Source organism: Mesoplodon densirostris, chromosome 6, assembly GCF_025265405.1.
Source record: "Mesoplodon densirostris isolate mMesDen1 chromosome 6, mMesDen1 primary haplotype, whole genome shotgun sequence".
In the NCBI taxonomy this organism is placed as follows: Eukaryota; Metazoa; Chordata; class Mammalia; order Artiodactyla; family Ziphiidae; genus Mesoplodon; species Mesoplodon densirostris.
Window position 1 is genome coordinate 125679769 of NC_082666.1, and position 20655 is coordinate 125700423.

General features: G+C 40.9%; 1 protein-coding gene across 1 annotated transcript in view; it reads right to left on the reverse strand.

The window, feature by feature from the left end:
* KIF13B (kinesin family member 13B) overlaps positions 1-19632 on the reverse strand; it is a 188882-nt gene extending 169250 nt beyond the window's left edge. The window contains exons 1-2 of the mRNA XM_060102634.1: positions 19505-19632; positions 430-523 (exon numbers count right to left, since the gene is read on the reverse strand). Of these exons, the coding sequence (XP_059958617.1) occupies positions 430-523; positions 19505-19559 (149 nt within the window). The 5' untranslated portion in view covers positions 19560-19632. The remainder of the gene's footprint in view (positions 1-429; positions 524-19504) is intronic.
* Between the last annotated feature and the right edge of the window lie 1023 nt (positions 19633-20655).

Consider the following 20655-nt stretch of genomic DNA (forward strand, 5'->3'; position numbering starts at 1 on the left):
GGGCTGCAAGAATGTCTTCAGGAAGAAAATAGCACTTGAAATGGGCTCTAAGTGACAGATAGGATAAGAACTAGCAGAAGTAAAAACAACACACACTGAGGAACAACCTAAAAGCCTTCCCTTTTACCCGACTTCTTCCCATTCACATCTTATCTAAGCCTCCAGCCAGTACCACCTCCTCAAGAAGCCTTCCTCCGTTACTTCACAATCTAACCGACGCTCTCTTCTCGGACCTTCCAATACCATTACTGCCTACAACACGCATTCTGGCACTCAGTCATTCCGTATTACAGACCTCGTCTATCTGGCAGCAATATGTCTCCACATAGTAAGCATTCAATATTTGTTCAACTGAACTCAGTTCAGCAGCCATTGTTGCTTTCCGCCATTTAAAAATCCAATGATCATTAACACTGGTTCTTAACTTACCGGGCATCTCCTTTGGAAAGATTGGTATTTACAGGATTGAGAATAACCTTGTTTGCATCTACATCCACCACACATTTGGTATGCAAGTCAATTTCTGCAGATTAAAAAAAAAGAAAAAAAATTAGTCATTTTTGAAGTAATTTATGTCAGAAAAAGCTTTTGACAAAAAATCCAAAAATCATGATAAAAACACTCAACAAACTAGAAATAGAAGGAAACTTCCTCAACCTGATAAAGGGCGTCTAAAATACCTGCGGCTAACCTCACACTTAACAGGAAAAGACTGAACGGCTTACCCTCTGGCATCAGAAATAAGACAAGGATGTTTACTACTGCAACTTCCATTGAAAACTGGACTAGAATTTCTGGTCAGGGCAGTTAGGCAAGAAAAACTATGAAAAGGCATCCAGATTGGAAAGAAAAAATAAAACTACCTTTATTTGCACATTATATGATCTTATACATAGAAAATCTTAAAGAATCCACTAAAAACTCTAGAATAAACAACTTCTGCAAAGTTGTAGGATACAAGATCAATATACAAAAATCAGCTGTGTTTCTAGGCACCAGCAATGAAAAATCCAGAAATGAAGTTAATAAAACAAGTTCATTTATAATAGCATCAAAAAGATTCAAATACTTAGGTATAAATTTAAAAGAAGTACAAAATATATACACTGAAAATTCCAAGACATTGTTGAAAGAAATTAAACATTTAAAACAAATAGAAAAACAACTTATGTTCATGAATTGAAAGACAATTCTATTAGGATAGCAATACTCCCCCAATTGGTCTATAAAAATTCAAGGCAATCCCTATTAAAATCCAAGTTAACTTTTTTTCAAAAGTTAACAAGCTGATCCTAAAATCTATAAGGAAATACACAAGATCTAGAACAGCCAAAAAATCTTGAAGAACAAAATGCAAAGACGACAACTCAACAATTTCAAACTTACTAAACAACTACAGTAACTGTGGTACTAATAGAAGGATAGAAGGATAGACATATAGATCAATGGAACAGAGAGTACAGAATTATACTCTCATGTTTATGGCCAAGTGATTTTGACGACAGTGCCAAGAAATTCAATGGAGAAAGTATAGCCTTTTCAACAAAGAGTGCTGGGACAACCTCATCAAAATGAAAAATTTTGTTCTTCAAAGGACACCATCAAGAGAGTAAAAAGACAATCCACACCAAAAAACAAACAACCCAATCAAAAAATGGGCAGAAGACCTAAATAGACATTTCGCCAAAGAAGACATACAGATGGCCAAGAGGCAAATGAAAAGATGCTCAACATTGCTAATTATTAGAGCAACGCAAATCAAAACTACAATGAGATATTACCTCACACCAGTCAAAACGGCCATCATCAAAAAACCTACAAACATGCTGGAGAGGGTGTGGAGAAAAGAGAACCTTCTTACACTGTTGGTGGGAAGGTAAATTGATACAGCCACTATGGACAGCAGTATGGAGGTTCCTTAAAAAAATTAAAAATAGGAGACTTCCTGACGGTCCAGTGGTTAAGACTCTGTGCTTCCACCACAGGGGGCACGGGTTTGATTCCTGGTCAGGCAACTAAGATCCCACATGCCATGCAGTCAAAAAAAGAAAAAAAAAAAAAGAAAAAACTAAAAATAGAGCTACCATATGATCCAGCAATCCCACTCCTGGGCATATATCTGGAGAAAAACGTGGTTCGAAAGGATACATGCACCCCAATGTTCACTGCAGCACTGTTTACAACAGCCAAGACATGGAAGCAACCTAAATGTCCATCAACAGATGAATGCATAAAGAAGATGTGGTACATATATATACTGGAATATTACTCAGCCATTAAAAAGAATGAGATAATGTCATTTGCAGCAACATGAATGGAGTTGAAGATTATCATAATAAGTGAAGTCAGACAGAAAAAGACAAATAGCATATGATATCTCTTATATGCAAATCTAAAAAATGATACAAATGAACTTATCTACGAAACAGAATCAGACTCACAGACTTAGAGAAAGAATTTATGGTTACCAGGGAGAAGGGTCGGGGGGAGGGATAGGTTAGGAGTTTGGGATTGACAAGTACAAACTGTTATATTTAAATCAGATAACCAACAAGGACCTACTGTAAAAAAAAAAAAAACATTAATTTTTTTAAAAAGGGAAAAAAACAATCCACAAAATTGACAAAATATTTGTGAATCATATATCAAATAAGGAACTTGCATCAGAAAATATAAAGAACTCCTACAACTCAATAATTTAAAAAAATTCAATTTTAAAATGGGCAAAGAACTTGAACAGACATCTCTCCAAAAAAGATACAGAAACGGCCAATGAGGACAAGAAAAGATGCTCAACATCATTAGACAATGGGGAAATGCAAGTCAAAACCACAATGAGATACCACTTCACACCCACTAGCATAGCTCTAACCAAAAAGATAACAACTTACACTAATATAATATTGTAAGTCAATTATATTTCCATTAAAAAAGAAAAAATAATAAAGTGTAAACTAGATGTCAAAAAAAAGACAGGTAAGTATAGGTGAGAACATGGAAAAATTAGAACCTTCATACATTACTGGTGAGAAAGTAAAATGGTGCAGTCACTTTGGAAAATAGTCTGGCAGTTCTTCAATGGTTAAACACAGAATTAGTATATGACCCAGAAATTCCCACTCCTAGGCATACACCAAGAGAAACCTATGTCCATACAAAAGTTTGTACATGTATGTTCATAGCAGTATTATATGGCTACTCATAATAGCTAAAAAGTGGAAACAACCCAAATGTCCATCAACTAATGAATGGATAAATGTGGTATATCCATAAAATGGAACACTATTTGGCAATTAAAAGGAATAAGGTACTGACACATACTACAACATAGATGAAGCTTGTGCTAAGTAAAAGAAGCCAGTACAAAGGACCACATATTGTATGACTTTACTTATTTCTAATGTTCTGAACAGGCAAACAGAGACAGAAAAGAGACTAGTTATTGCCCAGAGCTGAGAAGTGACTGCTAGTGGGTATAGGTTTCTATTAGGGGTGATGAAGATGTACTAAAATTGTGCTGATTGTTTTCACAACTGCATGAGCACAATAAAACAACTGAATTGGGGACTTCCCTGGTGGGACAGTGGTGAAGAATCCGCCTGCCAATGCAGGAGACACGGGTTCGAGCCCGGGTCCGGGAAGATCCCACATGCCGCGGAGCAACTAAGCCTGTGCGCCACATGCGCCACAACTACTGAAGCCCATGTGCCACAACTACTGAAGTCCATGTGCCACAACAACTGAAGCCCACGTGCCTAGAGCCTGTGCTCCACAACAAAGAGAAGCCACCGCAATGAGAAGCCCACGCACCGCAACAAAGAGTAGCCCCCGCTCTCGCAACTAGAGAAAGCCCACATGCAGCAACGAAGGCCCAACACAGCCAATTAAATAAATAAATAAATTTATTATTTTTTTAAGTTTAAAAAATAAAAAACCACTGAATTGGTTGAATTATATCATACATGAACTACATCTCAATAAAGAGAAACATGGCCACATCATGTTTATGTTCTTATATTCTCCAAAATTTCTAACCCAAAGTATGAAACTGTTTCTGTTTGCCTTATCTCTATTACCCAAAGATATGCTCTAAGGAAAGAAACTGCACTACACTGGAGTCATTTTGTATTTCCCTAAGAACCTTGGCCAAATGTCAATGTCAAACTCATTATAACTTTAGAGTATCTGCACTGCCAGGAAAGATTATTTCTTTTTTGTTTCCTTTAACTTATATAATTGAGACAAATGCAAACAAAAACAAAAATTTCCCTCCCCGTGCCTACCACAACTCAACCTTTCTCACATCAGTTATTCTACATTTGTTCTCAAAGATATAATCTAGAAGTACCAAAAATTTAGTGGTCTTTCTTTTAGCCAATACATTTTTCAGGCAAAGAGAAACTGAAAACATCAGAGATATGTTTTACCCAGGTGTGGAAGACTAAGCTGGAAAGGGAGATGTTTCACTGTGGTCAACTAGTATGAAAGCCTATTTCTAATACTTTGTGTTTAAATCCAGTCTATACTACCACAGAAATGCTGCAAGAAAGCCTCAGCCACAATGCAAAAACTTTTCAAACATGCATTTTTATTTCTTTCTTTCCTTAGGCCCAGAGCTCAAGAAAGTTTGCAAAGAGATATGGGAACATATGCATATATATAACTGATTCACTTTGTTATAAAGCAGAAACTAACACACCACTGTAAAGCAATTATACTCCAATAAAGATGTTAAAAAAATAAAAAAATAAAAATAGAAACACTTCACACCCTAAAAAAAAAAAAAGTTTGCAATCATCGTACTTTGTTCATACTACCCCTTAATGACCTCTGACCACATTGTATTGGCTGACCCTGTGCAGTCAAATCTATATTATACACAAATGCTTTATCAAGGCTCCAGAAATTGTACTGACTCAGAATCTCCATCTCACCACCTACCACAAAGTTAGATATTAGTTTCTTGCAAGAACCTTAGCTCTGAGCAAAGGAGCTGCACGTATAGTTCTGCACGCAGAAGTACTCCTCTAGGATGCATGCCTACAAAGCCGTAAATCAAATATCTCCCCCGCCCCCACTAGAGTTTTACCTTCATTTCAGATGATCTGGAATTGAAAAAGGATTCAAACGTTTTCTTTCAATATTTGTAGGCTTTTTCCCTCTACTTTTCACAGCTCCTCCATCCTGCCCCTCATGACTTCATTAGAGACACTCTAATAGTTTGAAAGCATTAAATGGCGTGATTCAGGAACCAATCCCTGGAAAATCCTATATAATTCAAAGAATCACCTAATAACTAATATATCCAACCTAAACTCATTTTGTCCTGAAGAGTACAACACTTACAAATGTCCCTACATTTAACACCCAGTGGAGGTGGCCTTCAAAATATAAACTATCTTCACTTCTTTATTAGCTCAGTTTTTATTACCAAACAAAATTCCCACCCCAACGTTGATAAAAGAAGGCTTTTCACAAGACTGTTTAGAATATGGGTGGAACATCTAGGACACACACTCAAGCAAATACGAGCAGTGAGATTTGAGGAGAGTTTAAGGGTCAGATATACGAAAAGCATTTTATCACCAAATGCCACCAATGCTTGAATGAAATTATACTGCTACAAAATTCTAAATATGACACTTTCTCCATGGAAAACATCTTGCTCTATACTGCTTAGAAAGCAAAGCTGTGATTAAATATTAACTGATTAAATAGCAATACCAAATTTAGGCCTTAAATTTAAGGCGAATTTAAAAAAGAAAAAAAAAATTTTAACACCTACCAAACATCCAAAACATAAACATCTTCCTCTTAGTTTGGAACAATACTTAGATTCAAAAGATAAATACCCAGCTGCTATGCACTCCCTTCGCAAAAACAGCATTAAAGGACACCCATGTTCATAGCAGTATTCACAACAGCTAAAAGGTGGAAGCAACCCAACTTTCCATCAATGGATGAACGGATAAACAGAATGTGGTACATATATTCGATGGAAGATTATTCAACCTTAAAAAAAGAATGAAATTCTGTGAAAACATGGATGAACCTTGAAGACATTATGCTAAGTAAAATGAACCAGTCCCAAAGGATAAGTTTTGTATGATTCCACTTATATGAAGCACCTAGAGTAGTCAAACTCATAGAGATAAAAAGTATAATGGTAGTTGCCAGGGGCTGGGCTAAAGGAGTTAGTATCTCATGGGCATGGAGTTTCAGTTCTGCAATATAAAAAAGTTCTAGAGGTGGATGGTGGTGATGGTTGTACAACAATGTGAATGTACCTAATGCCACTGAGCTGTACCCTTGAAAATGGTTTAAGATGGTAAATTTTATGTTATATCTATCTTACCACAATAAAAAATAGCACTAAATACTCATTATTATAATAAGTAACACATGGACAACAGTTTATTCTCAGTGAAGCCTAAAATTATGAGATTGGGATTTAATTAGTACTATGTCTGAAAACCAATAAAAAACCAGAGTGATCTTTGAGTTAAGTAGCGCTATAAGTTTAGGTCATGACTAATCAAGCTTTATAGTACTCAGAACCATGAATTCTTTGATGTATTCACGAGTCCTTTAAAAAAGAAAGAGAGGGACTTCCCTGGTGGTGCAGTGGTTGGGAATCTGCCTGCAAATGCAGGGGACACAGGTTCTATCCCTAGTCGAGGAAGATCCCACATGTCGCAGAGCAACGAAGCCCGTGCACCACAACTACTGAGCCCTCTCTCTGGAGCCTGCGAGCCACAACTACTGAAGCCCGCGCGCCTAGAGCCCATGCTCCACAAGAGAAGCCACCACAATGAGAAGCCTGCGCACCAAAACGAAGAGTAGCTCCCACTCGCCACAACTAGAGAAAGCCCGCGCACAGCAACGAAGACCCAACAAAGACCCAATGCAGCCAAAAATAAATAAATAAATAAATAATTTTTTGTAAAAATAGAGAGAGAAAGAAAGAGAGGAAGAAAGAAAGAAAGGAGGAAGGAAAGAAAGTTAATTTAGTCCACTAACATTAAAGATTCCATATTATTTCCCAAACAGGATCTTTTTCTAGGTCAAGTTCCTCAAGATGAATAAAATATCAACAGCTGATAATTCAGCTTACTCAGCCAGCAAATTAGTCACCTTGTAAAAGTGAACAATAATTTGAAACAAGTCTTTCTTCAATGCATAAATCAGCTATGGCTCTTTCTTCAATGATATCATAGTCAAAGATAGGCAGGGCGTGGGAGACTCCCTTTATATAACTCATATTCCACCTGGGGAAACACATCATTCTTAGTGTGGACAAAATAATTCTGAGTTGCCCATTCAGTAACCTGCTTTTCTAATTCTCCAGAAAATTAATAGTAATTTTCAAACAAAATCTACTACTCAGAAATATAAATGAATCTCCCTTTGCCTATGTCACATTCCTAAAAAGCTATAACTTACTGTTAAATTCACTAGGGTCCTTTTTTTTTTTTTTTTTTTTTTTTTTTGGTGTTACGCGGGCCTCTCACTGTTGTGGCCTCTCCTGTTGCGGAGCACAGGCTCCGGACGCGCAGGCTCAGTGGCCATGGCTCACGGGCCTAGCCGCTCCGCGGCATGTGGGATCTTCCCAGACCGGGGCACGAACCCGTGTCCCCTGCATCGGCAGGCGGACTCTCAACCACTGCGCCACCAGGGAAGCCCTAGGGTCCACTTTTATTTTTATTTATTTATTTATTTATTTATTTATTTATTTTTGCGGTAGTTGGGCCTCTCACTGTTGTGGCCTCTCCCATTGCGGAGCACAGCCTCCGGACGCACAGGCCCAGCGGCCATGGCTCACGGGCCCAGCCGCTCTGCGGCACATGGGTTCTTCCCAGACCGGGGCACGAACCCGCGTCCCCTGCATCGGCAGGCGGACTTTCAACCACTGCGCCACCAGGGAAGCCCTAGGGTCCATTTTTAAAAGGAAGATAGTAAATTATTTGAAAGATTCACATTTTAATTAAATTGCAAATTTTGCATGCTATATATGGTTCTATTTTCAACTAAATTGTGTAATGTGCCTAATATTTTTACATGTCTATGCATGCTGATGATATTCATAACTCATATTTCATGTATGAAGCACTTGTTTTCCCAACTGGAATGCAGTATTCTTAATTGCAGAATAGGGAATAAGACTTATAGTTCTTTACTATACTTACAAGTTGCTTGGGACCCACTGACCCAAGGAAAAAGAAAATTCTGTGATGCCACAAAGGTAAAAAACCAATTAGTAGTTTGCTTTCTAGTAAGAGATATATAAAATATCCTAATCACCTACTTTTATGTTTTTACCAGTGAACATGAGAATCTATTCAATAAACAAAAGATAAAATATAAACGAGTTCTAATGCAGCTAAAGAAAAAACTGAGAAATGAAGGAAGATCCAAGACACGACGCCTGATGGGGGGAAGAAAGATTATAATACCAAAATAATTGAAATAATCTTATGTGGTCCAAAACAGAAAATATGTATTTTCAAGAAACCAATCAACTTCAGAGGGTTAGAAAGCAGGTATTTAAAAACTTATAAGGCAAAACCAGAATAGCCAAACCAATCTTGAAAAAGAAGAACAAAGTAGAAAGACTACACTCACCAATTTCAAACTTGCTACAAAGCTACAGTAATCAAGACAGTGTGATACTAACCTAAGGACAGACGCATAAATCATTGGAATAGACTTGAGAATCCAGAAATATGCTGTCACATTTATGGTCAACTAATTTTCCACAAGGGTGCCAAGACAATCCAATGGGGAAAGTATAGTCATTTCAACAAATGGTGATGGGACAACTGGGTATTCACATGCAAAAAGACAAAATTGGACCTCTACCTCACACCACATTCAAAACTTAACTCCAAACAGATCAAAGTCCTAAATAAATGTAAGCTAAAACTATAAAACTCTTAGAAGAAAACATAGGCATTAAATCCACATGACCTTGGGTTAGGCAATGGTTTCTTAGATATCAAATCAAAAGCACAAGGAACAAAAGAAGAAAACAGATAAATTGGACCACATCAAAATGAAAAACTTTTGTGCTTCAAAGGACTCCACTAAAAGAATGAAAAGGCAACCCACAAATTCAAGACAGTATCTGCAAATCATGTATCTGTTAAGGGACTGGTACTCAGAATATACAAAGAACTCTTAGAACTCAATAATAAAAAGACAACTCAATTTTAAACATAAGAATAGGGTTTGAATAGGGATCTCCGAAAAGATATACAAATGGCTTAATTACATGAAAAGATGCTTAATTAACATCACTAGACATTGGGGACAAGCAAATCAAAAATCGTAATGAGATACCACTTCACACCCACTAGGATGGCAATAATCTGGAAACTTCATACATTGTTGGTGGAAATGTAAAATGGTGCAATAACTTTGGAAAACAATTTAGCGGTTTCTCAAAAGTTAGAGTTACTATATGACCCAGCGATTCCACTTCCATGTATACACATACTCAAGAGAAATGAAAATATACAATAACTTATATATAAATGTCCATTATTCATTAATAGCTAAAAAATGGAAACAAGCCAAATGCCCATCAACTGATGAATGGGCATCAAAATGCAGCATATCCATATCACAGAATATTATTCAGGTTTAAAGAGAAATGAAGTACTGATTCATGCTACAACATGGATAAATCCTGAACACACTATGCCAAGGGAAAGCAGATACAAAAGTCCATATACTGTATGATCCCATTTATAGTAAATGTCCAGAAAAGGCAAATCCACAGAGACAAGAAGTAGATTAGTGGCTGCCAGGGGCTGTGGGGAGAGGGGAGGGTGTGGGTGTGGTGGAGAGTGACTGCTAACGAGAGAGTCTCTCTTTGGGATGATAAAAATGTTCTGGAGTCGGATAGTGCTGATGGTTGCACAGCTCTGCAAACACACTAAAAAGCCACTGAATTATACACTTTTGATACGTGAATTACATCTCAAGAACAGCTGAGAAGGAATGGTCCCACTGCCTTCAATGGATATAAATTATGGTTCAAGTCCTTCAACCACACTTCTAGACACTCACTACTTTGAAGATCCCAGGCAACCCAATGCTTCTTACCCTCAATTAATAACCTCACATTCTACCTCATCTAGAAAATTAAGCACTCCAGGGCTTACCCATTATATAATTATCCTCTTCCCTCTGTACTTCAAAAATTTCCGTCTCTAGGGACTTCCCTGGTGGCACAGTGTTTAAGAATCCGCCTGCCAATGCAGGGGACACGGGTTCGATCCCTGGTCCAGGAAGATCCTACATGCAGTGGAGCAACTAAGCCCATGCGCCACAACTACTGAGCCTGCGCTCTAGAGCCCGCGAGCCACAACTACTGAAGCCCACGCGCCTAGAGCCCATGCTCTGCAACGAGAAGCCACCGCAATGAGAAGCCCGCGCACCGCAACGAAGAGTAGCCCCCGCTCCCGCAACTAGAGAAAGCCCGCGTGCAGCAACAAAGGCCCAATGCAGCCAAAAATAAATAAATTAATTAATTTTAAAAAATTTCCCTCTCTATTGGCTATTTCTATTTTTTTTTTTTTACAGGCTCCGGACGCACAGGCTCAGCAGCCATGGCTCACGGGCCCAGCTGTTCTGCGGCATGTAGGATCTTCCCGGACCGGGGCACAAACCCGTGTACCCTGCATCGGCAGGGGGACTCTCAACCACTGCGCCACAGGGAAGCCCGTAATTTCTATTTACAACAAGGCTCAAACACCTCCCAGACTTTGGGGGGAAAAATGCCTCTTTCTAACTACACCTCTAGAGACCGCTCTTTACCTTTCCTTTCTATATGAAGCTTTTTTGTTTTAATTGAAGTATAGTTAATTTACAATGCTGTGTTAGTTTCAGGTGTACAGCACAGTGATTCAGTTATATATATACACACACACATATTCTTTTTCAGATTCTTTTCCCTTATAGGTTATTACAAAATATTGAGTATCGTTCCCTGTGCTATACAGCACAGGTTCTTGTTAGTTATCCATTTTATTTATAGTCGTGTGTGTATGTTAATCCCAAACTCCTAATTTATCCCTCCCCCCTTCCCCTTTGGTAACCATATGCTTGTTTTCTATGTCTGTGGGTTTATTTCTGTTTTGTAAATAAGTTCATTTGCATCTTCTTTTTTAGATTCCACGTATAAGCAATATCATATGATAGTTGTCTTTCCCTGTCTGGCTTACTTCACTTAGTATGATCATCTCTAGGTCCATCCGTGTTGTTGCAAGTGGCATTATTTCATTCTTTTTATGACTTTATAATATTTCTCTGTGGAGCTTCTTAGAAGAATGCTCACGTATACACACTGCTTCCATATGGAAACACCCACTGATTTCTCAGCCCACTACCAACATGCCAACACCAATTCATTCATTCAGTCAAAATGATTCTTCTGCTATTTTTCGCCCTGGGCCTCCACATTACTTTCACCTGCTTTTCCTTATGCCTCTCTTCTTGGCCTCTGTGACCTCGTCCTTCACGCATGCCTTAATTTGATGTCCTATCTTCTAAGTATAGTAACGACTCCCAAATCTACACGTATCTCTAGTCCCTTAGTTTCAGACTCCTGTACAACAGCTTTCTGCATCCATCCGCTTGGCTGCACTTCAGAACCTAAAACTCGACCAGGCTTTTGCGTTTCTTCCAGGCATGCACTACATCTTAGCTGTAGGTGCAGTGCACGTGATAAGCACTGACTAAATATTGTTGAACGTCCAAGAATAGAGCTCGTAACTTCCCACACCTCCACCGTAGAACCTGCTTCCCCCACGTTTCTGATCTCAGTTAATGACACCAGCATTCATTCACTCAGTTATCTAAACCAGAAGCTTCGCAGTCTTCCTATGTTTCCCAAATCTCAGTTGCTTTCATACCACCTTGACAAGTTCTTGCTGGGTGTGTCTAGACTGCAAGGCCAGAAATGCTCTTTACCCCACCCACCTCTCAGGAATGTGTTTGCAGCCAGCAACCCTCAGGACAAAGAGCAGGCTTGCTTACCACGTAAAAGCAATAGAGTCCCCCAGCTCAGTGCTCCTCAGATGCAACCCAACCCACTGCCTGCACAGCATCCATCTGGACCCCTCCATGTCACCCCCGGGGGATTTGCAGGCAAAGGGAACTGCTCCTGCCACCTGCTGTGCCGTAAATCCTCTGACCCAAAAGTCCTGTGTCTTCCTCCAGCATTCATGAAACAGAAACAAGCTCATGTACTAGCTTGTGAGCAAGATAAAGACACAGCTTAATTTATCTTCCTAAAGCATCACTTTAACAGTGCCACTGCTCTATTCAAAAACCTATACATTTGCGACAACACGGATGGACCTTGAGGGTATTGTGCTAGGCGAAGTAAATCAGACAAACACCACCGTATGATTTCATTTATATGTGGAATATAAAAAAAGAACAAACAAAACAAAACTTACAGACACAGAGGACAGACTGGTAGTTACAGAGGCGGAGGGGGTTAGGGGTGAAGGGGGTTAATTGTTTGGTAACTGGATTGTTTGGTAATTGTTTGGTACTGTTACCGTGGTGATCACTTTTTAGAGTTACCTTGTACACCTGAAGCTAATATACTGTTACATACCAATTTTACCTTAAAAAAAAAAAACCTATAGTGACCGCACTCCTCCAACCCTGCCCGAGACCCTTCTGAATCTGCCTGTACCTCATCCCTCTGCTCCCCATAAACCTCTCGACTTCAGCAAGGCCACCTTCCATCACGCTTCTCATGCCCCACTCCCTATATTCTTCCAGCTTTTCCAAGAACGAACAGAATTTCAGGGCTGGGGCTCTGGAGCTGAACTGCCCAGGTCCCAATCCCCGGTTTCTCCACTTGATAGTTATGTGATTTGGGGCAAGTGGCTAAGCTTGTCCAAGTTCCCACTTTCTCATCTGTAAAATGAGTTATAAATTCTTCCTGGCATTTTTTGTGAGGATTAACCTAAAACAATCTAGTTCAGTGCTTGGGACCATGTCCATGCACAGCAACCTCTCTTTAACTGTTAATTATACAGATACTGTCTCCTTCCTGCTGTCTGAATTTTTACAGCTAACTTCCTCACTGTTCTTGCTTAATTCCTACATCCATGTTTTGCTAAGTCCAACAACTCATCTTGTGCACCCCACCTGCCATGCCTTCCTGTCAACTGCCTTCAACCCATTCCTCATCAGTCTCAAGCCCCACCCCCATTTCTTTAATTCATAAGGCACTGCCATGGTTGCTTTGTGTACTACACTCATAACTGATTCACCTGTGTATCTCTTACTACCAACAAGGCAGTGAGCTCTTTTGGTCAAAGATCATGACTTATGCTTCTCATATATCCTGCACACCTTTGAAAATTACACAAGCTCAGGAATGCAACGCCCCTCTAAAGATCATCATGTCCGATATAGTAGTAAAAGCACAGGTTTTAATGGCAAAATAGGTGAAATTCGGGCTCCAAAATACTGGTTTTGCAATTCTGGGAAAGTTACTTAACCTCTCTGAGATTCTGTTAAAAAGCAATTCTATAACTACCTTTCAAAGTTTTGTTTGAAGAATAAGGTATAAAAAGGAATGAACTCTGTAGCTCACAAACACAAGGCTCTCAAAAAGTAGCTATTATTTTTTTCTTCCATCAACACATGTTAAATTGAATAGGCGAATTCATTACTACCAGCTTTTAAAGATACCTACAGCTTCTGAGAGCTAAAGCCCAGGACCAATTAAGTTATGGATTTCGTGTCCCATACACCAGTTAGTTTCACACACTTCCCTAATGACGACACTGCTTCTCTCAGCCAAGCTTTAAGAATATGCTTTGTTGAACACAAGGGGAAGCTGATCAGCAAGCAAAGAGATCAATAACGAACCCACTTCCCTCACTAAACAGCTCAATCCATCTGCTTTACCAATATTTTTGCCAGTGGTTTCGTCCACCTTCAGAACTTAAGAAATGGAAAAGTTGACGTTAGTCATTGTTTTATGGGGGGGTGGGCGGTTAAAGTAATGCCAGTTCAAACAAGTTTAGATTTGATTTGATAAACTTGTACTTTCTTCTCCAAAAGCCTCTGGCCCTATATGTGTAAATCCCACTTTTCAGTCACGGAGTTGACGGCAGAAACAAAAGAATGTTGTGATGGATGTGTGTCTCACCCTCCATTAGCATCTCGAGCAGATGCTAATAAAACAAGCATCGTCTGTTTCACAAAATATGTCAGAAATTTCCATCCACAGTCATCCCTAACTCCAACACCAGTTATCTGAGAAGGCTTAAGAACCACCAGTGGGCTCAGGGTCAAAGACTCCTTCCTGTTTCAAACAGATTCTCCCACCCAACCCTGCACCTTGATTCCCAAGGATCACCTGTTTTCCTCACTGACGGCCAGGGTCTTCCAAGCTTCCTCCTCCTTCCTCAGTTTCACCTGTCTTGATTCACGACTGCTCACTTGGTTTTGACTGGTCTCCTTACCCTTCCTATTCACATGGCTTCATTTCCACCACACGCTTGTAAATGTTTTCTAGCTATGCCCTGAATCAGTTACCTACCCAGGCTTTCAATCTTACCCCGAGATCTCGCGATCTTTCTCCATCATGCTTATGTCCAAGACCCACACGAAGTTCTCAAAAGCTAAACGGAGCACACGGACCAGCCACCCTGAAGCCAGACTTCCGGGCCCGCTGCAACTTCGCCTGACCTTCCTAATCTCAACCGTCTCCAGTCTACCTCATGGAACACTCCTCCCTGTGTTAGCACACGCTAATCTCCCCTCTGTGCCTAAACTTGCCTGGCTCATTCCTGTCCCCATGCCATTGCTCTCAGACCATACTTCCTTCTCTAAGAGCCAATTCCCCACCCCTCCCACCAGGCACCATAAGCTTCCTCCCTCCACTGAGAAAGAAGCCTCCGCCAGGTTTCCAGGGATCCTTCACTCTAAATTCCTACGTCTCCCTATCACTCACGTGGTACTTTTAATAACTAGCAATCTGCTGAAGGTGTTTACCTTTTAATCTTATCTTCTCATGTGACGGTCATTTCCTTATGAGCATAAACCATAAAATGCACTTTAAAAAACTGAATACTATAATACTAGACAACACTAAAAGAAAGATTTTAGGAAATAAAATTCCCCCAACAAGATCAGTCTCATTTTTTCATGTTTCTTTCTAGCCCTTGCCAATTCCTGTTTACATTTTTAACATAGTAATAATCATAATAGTAGATTCAACCATATTGTTACACATACTGTTTTACATTCTGCTTTTTCTAACATAAAGAAGTCTTCCTCGTTAAATGGTTTTGATTTTCTTTTTCTTTTTTTTTTTTTTTGCGGTACGAAGGGCTCTCACTGTTGTGGCCTCTCCCATTGCGGAGCACAGGCTCTGGACACACAGGCCTCAGTGGCCATGGCTCACGGGCCCAGCCGCTCCGCGGCATGTGGGATCTTCCCGGACCGGGGCACGAACCCATGTCCCCTGCATCGGCAGGCGGACTCTCAACCACTGCGTCACCAGGGAAGCCCCTTGATTTTCATTTTTAACGTCTATATCTTATCCGCTGAGATACTAGACTGTGATTCACTCAAGCACTGACTTCTTTTCCTAGTTAGACATTACATTATTCTTTGTGTCTTTCACTGTGTTGATTCTTCTCCATGATTTTCACTGCATCAAGTACTGAAAAATTCAAAGCAAACCCTTGAGAAATACCTGTTAAAATAAATTTATTGTCCATGCTTCCTAACACCTGAAATAACCCATTTCACTGTTTTTTCTCTCTAGCTAAATTTCTAATGTAATTTCCGGTTTCATCACCTTAGGCTAGGTAGACAGCAAAGATATTTCCCAAACACTTTTTATATAGATTTATTTATTTTGATAGTTAACCTCATACATATTTAAACATTGGAAGCCCCTTGAGGGAAGGCAATAAGATCCCATACTAAGATAAGGTAGACACCTGGCAGGCGTTCAATAAATATTAAATATTCTTTAAGCCATCTAAAGTTATAAAACATCAAATTCCTGAACAGGAGAGTGTCGCTGATCTAACTAGTGCCATCAATTATGCTTGTAAAACTTTCGGCTCATTTAATAATTTCACTGGTTAATAATGTATGAATGGGTGTTCTTTACAGTATACAGAACACAACCAGGATACCTGGTGAGCTGTACAGGTCTGAGAGATGACAAACAAACAGAACTGCAAATAGAACTCCCAGATCTCATGACGAAACAAGTTTAACCTCTTTTACTTTAGCTGTTTAAGTTCATACTCCAAATGAAGGAAAGCAAAAAAAAAAAAAAGTTGTAGCATTAAAACTACATAAAATTACATATGCTTGTAAGTACGAACTGGAATGAAAATAAGAAAATGAGTGTGAATTGTTAAGGTGGAAGAATGTCAGAGACATTTTCCTTTTTATTTTTTGTTTTCTTAGTATAATGTTAAAATGTATAACAAGAAAAACATTCCCGACAAAAGCATATTCATTAGTCATTACAATTCTTGCTATTATTGAAGTAGGGCCTAATGCTGAATGTTCAAATAACTAAGTTGCCCAAGCTCACATGTAATTTAGCAAAAAAGACTAAAACACTCTTAATTCCATGATAAATGTTAAATAATAAACCAATTATCTACCTTAACACCTAAGCACAGTCAGATACTGAATCACATAAAGAACTTAATGGTACACTAGAAGCTTCTTGCAAATTACAGATTTTCCTCAACAAGCTAATGTGATTCCAACTATCAGTCTTTAGAGTAAAACTACATTATCCCAGGAACCCATTCTCATCTCATTCTCATTTGTGAAGAGTGATTTCTGAGGTTGCTTCCTGCACTAACCTGCTAAGGGAGAAACAATTATGACTAAAAGTTTACTATTCATCAGAATTGTATACTATTACTTAATCCATTAATTTTCCCGAAAGTAATAACTGGTCACAGTAATAATTTTTTCAAAATTACCGGAAAGGGATATGACTTTGGTTTAGCCTTTTTAAGCAAACTCTACACAGCAGTGTAAAAATCACTGGCTTTAGAATTCCACTCCATTGTATTCCACAAGAACCTCTAGATTTATGTAAATGACTACTTTACAACAAAATAGAAATAGAACCACTTTTAATTATCTGTAGTAATCACTAAAAAAAAAAGTTCATGTGCATTCAGGAAATGTAAGGCTAGGTAAGAGACTGCACTAAATGAATCAGAAGGCAGTATACCACAAACAACGCGCTTCTACTTATAGGGTAATGGATCTATGCATAAACCTTAATTTTAAAATGAGTTCAGCCAAAGGGACAACTATCATCTTTTCCAAAGCTAAAAGTATTATTGTACGTACCCCTTGAACCTCTGATACTGACAATTATTACAATCTAATCAATGACAATTTATAAGTAAAAAGGATAGTGCTTCCCCTGGAAAACTGAAACTCAAGGTCGGGGGAGGGGGAAAGAGGAAAGAAGTTTAATTATCCGAGATAGGTTTTTGGTGGTGGTGGGTTAGCTGCCTCTTTTCAGCACTGACATTTCCCAAGTTTTTCGTGAACAGGAAATTTTTTTAATGTGCCGAAATCATCCTTTCAGAATCAAATCCCAGCTAAGTTGTGTTTTCTGTGGCTTGGTGTTTTGTTTTGGTTTTTTAAATCACTGTGATGGTAATAAACTTGAAGTGAATTGAAATAAAGCTGCCTGAACACTCGCGGACTAGAAGCTTTCGGAAACTGTCAGAGTTCATCTAAGTTCTTTCATTTTGTCAGAGCATGGAATTAATGAGGCAAAGGTTGAAGACCCAAAACGTGAACTCGTTGAGAACTTAAAGTAATTAAGTTCTTAGGGAAAATTCTTGTGTCATCTTGACAGTCTTAAGCCGAGCATGGACTGGAGGAATCACCAACTCCAAAAAAAACCCCAAAAACTTCCAAGAGGACAAACCTAGAAAGCATGTGTCAACCTGTTGAACTGTGTATCTCAATATATACCAAAGACAGCAAAGACATCTAGAAAGCAACTCAATTTCTAGACAAGACTTAAACAACACAACTACAGGGCTTCCCTGGTGCCGCAGTGGTTAAAAATCCGCCTACCAATGCAGGGGACACAGGTTCGAACCCTGGTCCAGGAAGATCCCACATGCTGCGGAGCAACCAAGCCCATGTGCCACAACTACTGAGCCTGCGCTCTAGAGCCCGCGAGCCACAACTATGGAAGCCCACGTGCCTAGAGCCTGTGCTCCACAACAGGAGAAACCACCGCAATGAGAAGCCTGCGCATGGCAACGAACACCCAACGCAGCCAAAAATAAATATAATAAAATAAATAAATAAACAACAACTACAAACAAGTTGCGAAAATGACTGAGAAAATGATTCTGGTACTTACACGAATGATTCGCATTAGTTAAGAGACTTCTCAGCTGAAAAGTCATTTCCTGGGACTATAATGATCCCACTAGCATCACCTGGTATATATAGGAGGTGTTTCCAATATATCTCAATTAAAGTAACTTGCCCTGTCACGCTGCTAGTTAAGCATTAAAGCCAAGGCCCGGCCCACCGCCTCTGACTTGAGTCAGGTTTTCTCCATTACATTTGACTGTTTAAAGAGGATTTTAAATGTACTGTTTATCTGCTTTCTCTACCCTCCCTGCAGAATTGAGAGAATGTCTGAAAGATACAATTTCACAAGAATCTTGGCACCTAATCTATTTATTGTTGAGAGATGACGAATATGACTTCAAGCAAAAACAAAACTTTCTCAACAGTCAAGAAAAAGCGGGGGCTCGGGGGAGGGCAACTCCTCTACCCAAGTTCAATCAAAGGATTTACAAGTCTTCATGACAATCCAGGTTAAAGGAATATAAAGTGAAAAGCCAAGAGGAAGGACTTTTGCACTGGACTGCTTTCTCAGAAGTAACCCCAACTCCCTTCCCTTCTTCCTGCCACGGGCCACAGGAGTGCGGAGTCAGGGCGCCTGGGCCACCGACGTGGGGCCTGGGGGTCCCCGGCTGTCCCGGGCCAGGCCGGAGGGTGAGGACCCCAGGGCGGGGGCCGCGCTGACAGCTGGCGGGCCGAGAGCAGGGGCGCGGCGAGGCGCGGGACCAGGGGCCGGGTGGGGAAGGAGGAAGCGAGCCAGGGGCGCGGGCGCCCTCCTAGAAGGGCAGGGAGACAGGAGGGCAAAAGGGCGGCGGGGCGGGTGCGCCGGCGGAAGGGGCAGCGGGCCGGGACATGGGGCCCGCGGCGCCCCGGGACGCGGTGCGGGCCAGGGGAGGGGCGTCCCAAGCAGGCGGGGCGGGCACGGGCGACGAGGTTTCGGGGTGCGCGGACCGCCGCCCCCCCCCGCGCCCAGACACGGACTCCAGGGGCGGGACCGGCCGGACCCCACACGGCGGCCGCGGCCAAGGGAAGGGCGCGCCAGGCACCTGCCGCCTCCGCCGCGGCGCCCCCATGCGCGCTCGGCTCTCACCTCTTCGGTTCATGGGCCGGATCCGGACGGCCACTTTCACTTTGGAGTCCCCCATCCTGCCGCCGCCGAGGCTCTCGCTCGGCTTCCGTCTGCCGCGGCCACCGGGCAACTCTTCGGGGCTGACCGGGCGGGAGGGGGCTACGGGCGAGAGGGGCGGGTCAGGGGCGGGGCCCGTGGAGGGGCGGGGCCGACTCGGGGCTCCCGGCGGCGCCCCCGCTGCATGACGGGACTTGTAGTCCCTGTAGGTGGTCGCGGGCAGAGGGCAGAGGTCCGGTGCGCTTCCCTCTCTGGAGCTTGTAAATACCCCTCTGTTTCTACACAATTCTTACTTACCCTTGCAGTTAGTACTGAGACGTAAGCTGTCGATGAGCTGATATCTCACCTGAAAACAAACAGTTGAATAGATGGCACTGGAGACCTTGCGACCTCTTTCAGACTCATTTCCTGCCAATCTTAGTGTTTGATCCCTGGTTCAAATTATTTCCTCTGCCTGGATTGCCCTCCCGGCCATGTTTGCTGAGATCAGCCTTCAAGACAAGTCAAAAGTCACCTCTTCTGGAGGTCTTAATAAATCCACAGGTTACCCTATACCAACCCACCCCCTGCCCCCCTTCCAGTCAAGACCTTGGGCTCTGGCATCAATTGTGGCTTGCAGGCTCTAAAGCACAGGCTCGGTAGTTGTGGCTCACGGGCTTAGTTGCTCTGCAGCATGTGGGATCTTCCCGGACCAGGGCTCGAACCCGTGTCTCCTGCATTGTCAGGCGGACTCCCAACCACTGCGCCACCAGGGAAGCCCTAAAATGGTACATTTATGTTGTGTATATTTTACCACAACTAAAAAAAGGTAAAACATCATATCATTATGTTGTACACCTGAAACTAATATGTCAATTATACCTCAATTAAAAAATAAGTAGGAAAAAAAGGTTAAAAATAGAAAATGCAACCCCAAAAGGCCCTCCTTCCAGGAAGGGAATTTCTTTCTTAGCGGCACTTCCTCTGAGATTTCAAGGGGGCCTTCTCAGCTGGAGAAGCAGTAGGTTTCAAACGGTAAATCTTTTGATTTTCACAGGGCAATAAAGTAAACAAAATAAGGAGGACCAATTTAGCATTGTCAGCTTTTTAATTTTACCAAGTAAATTCTTTACAAA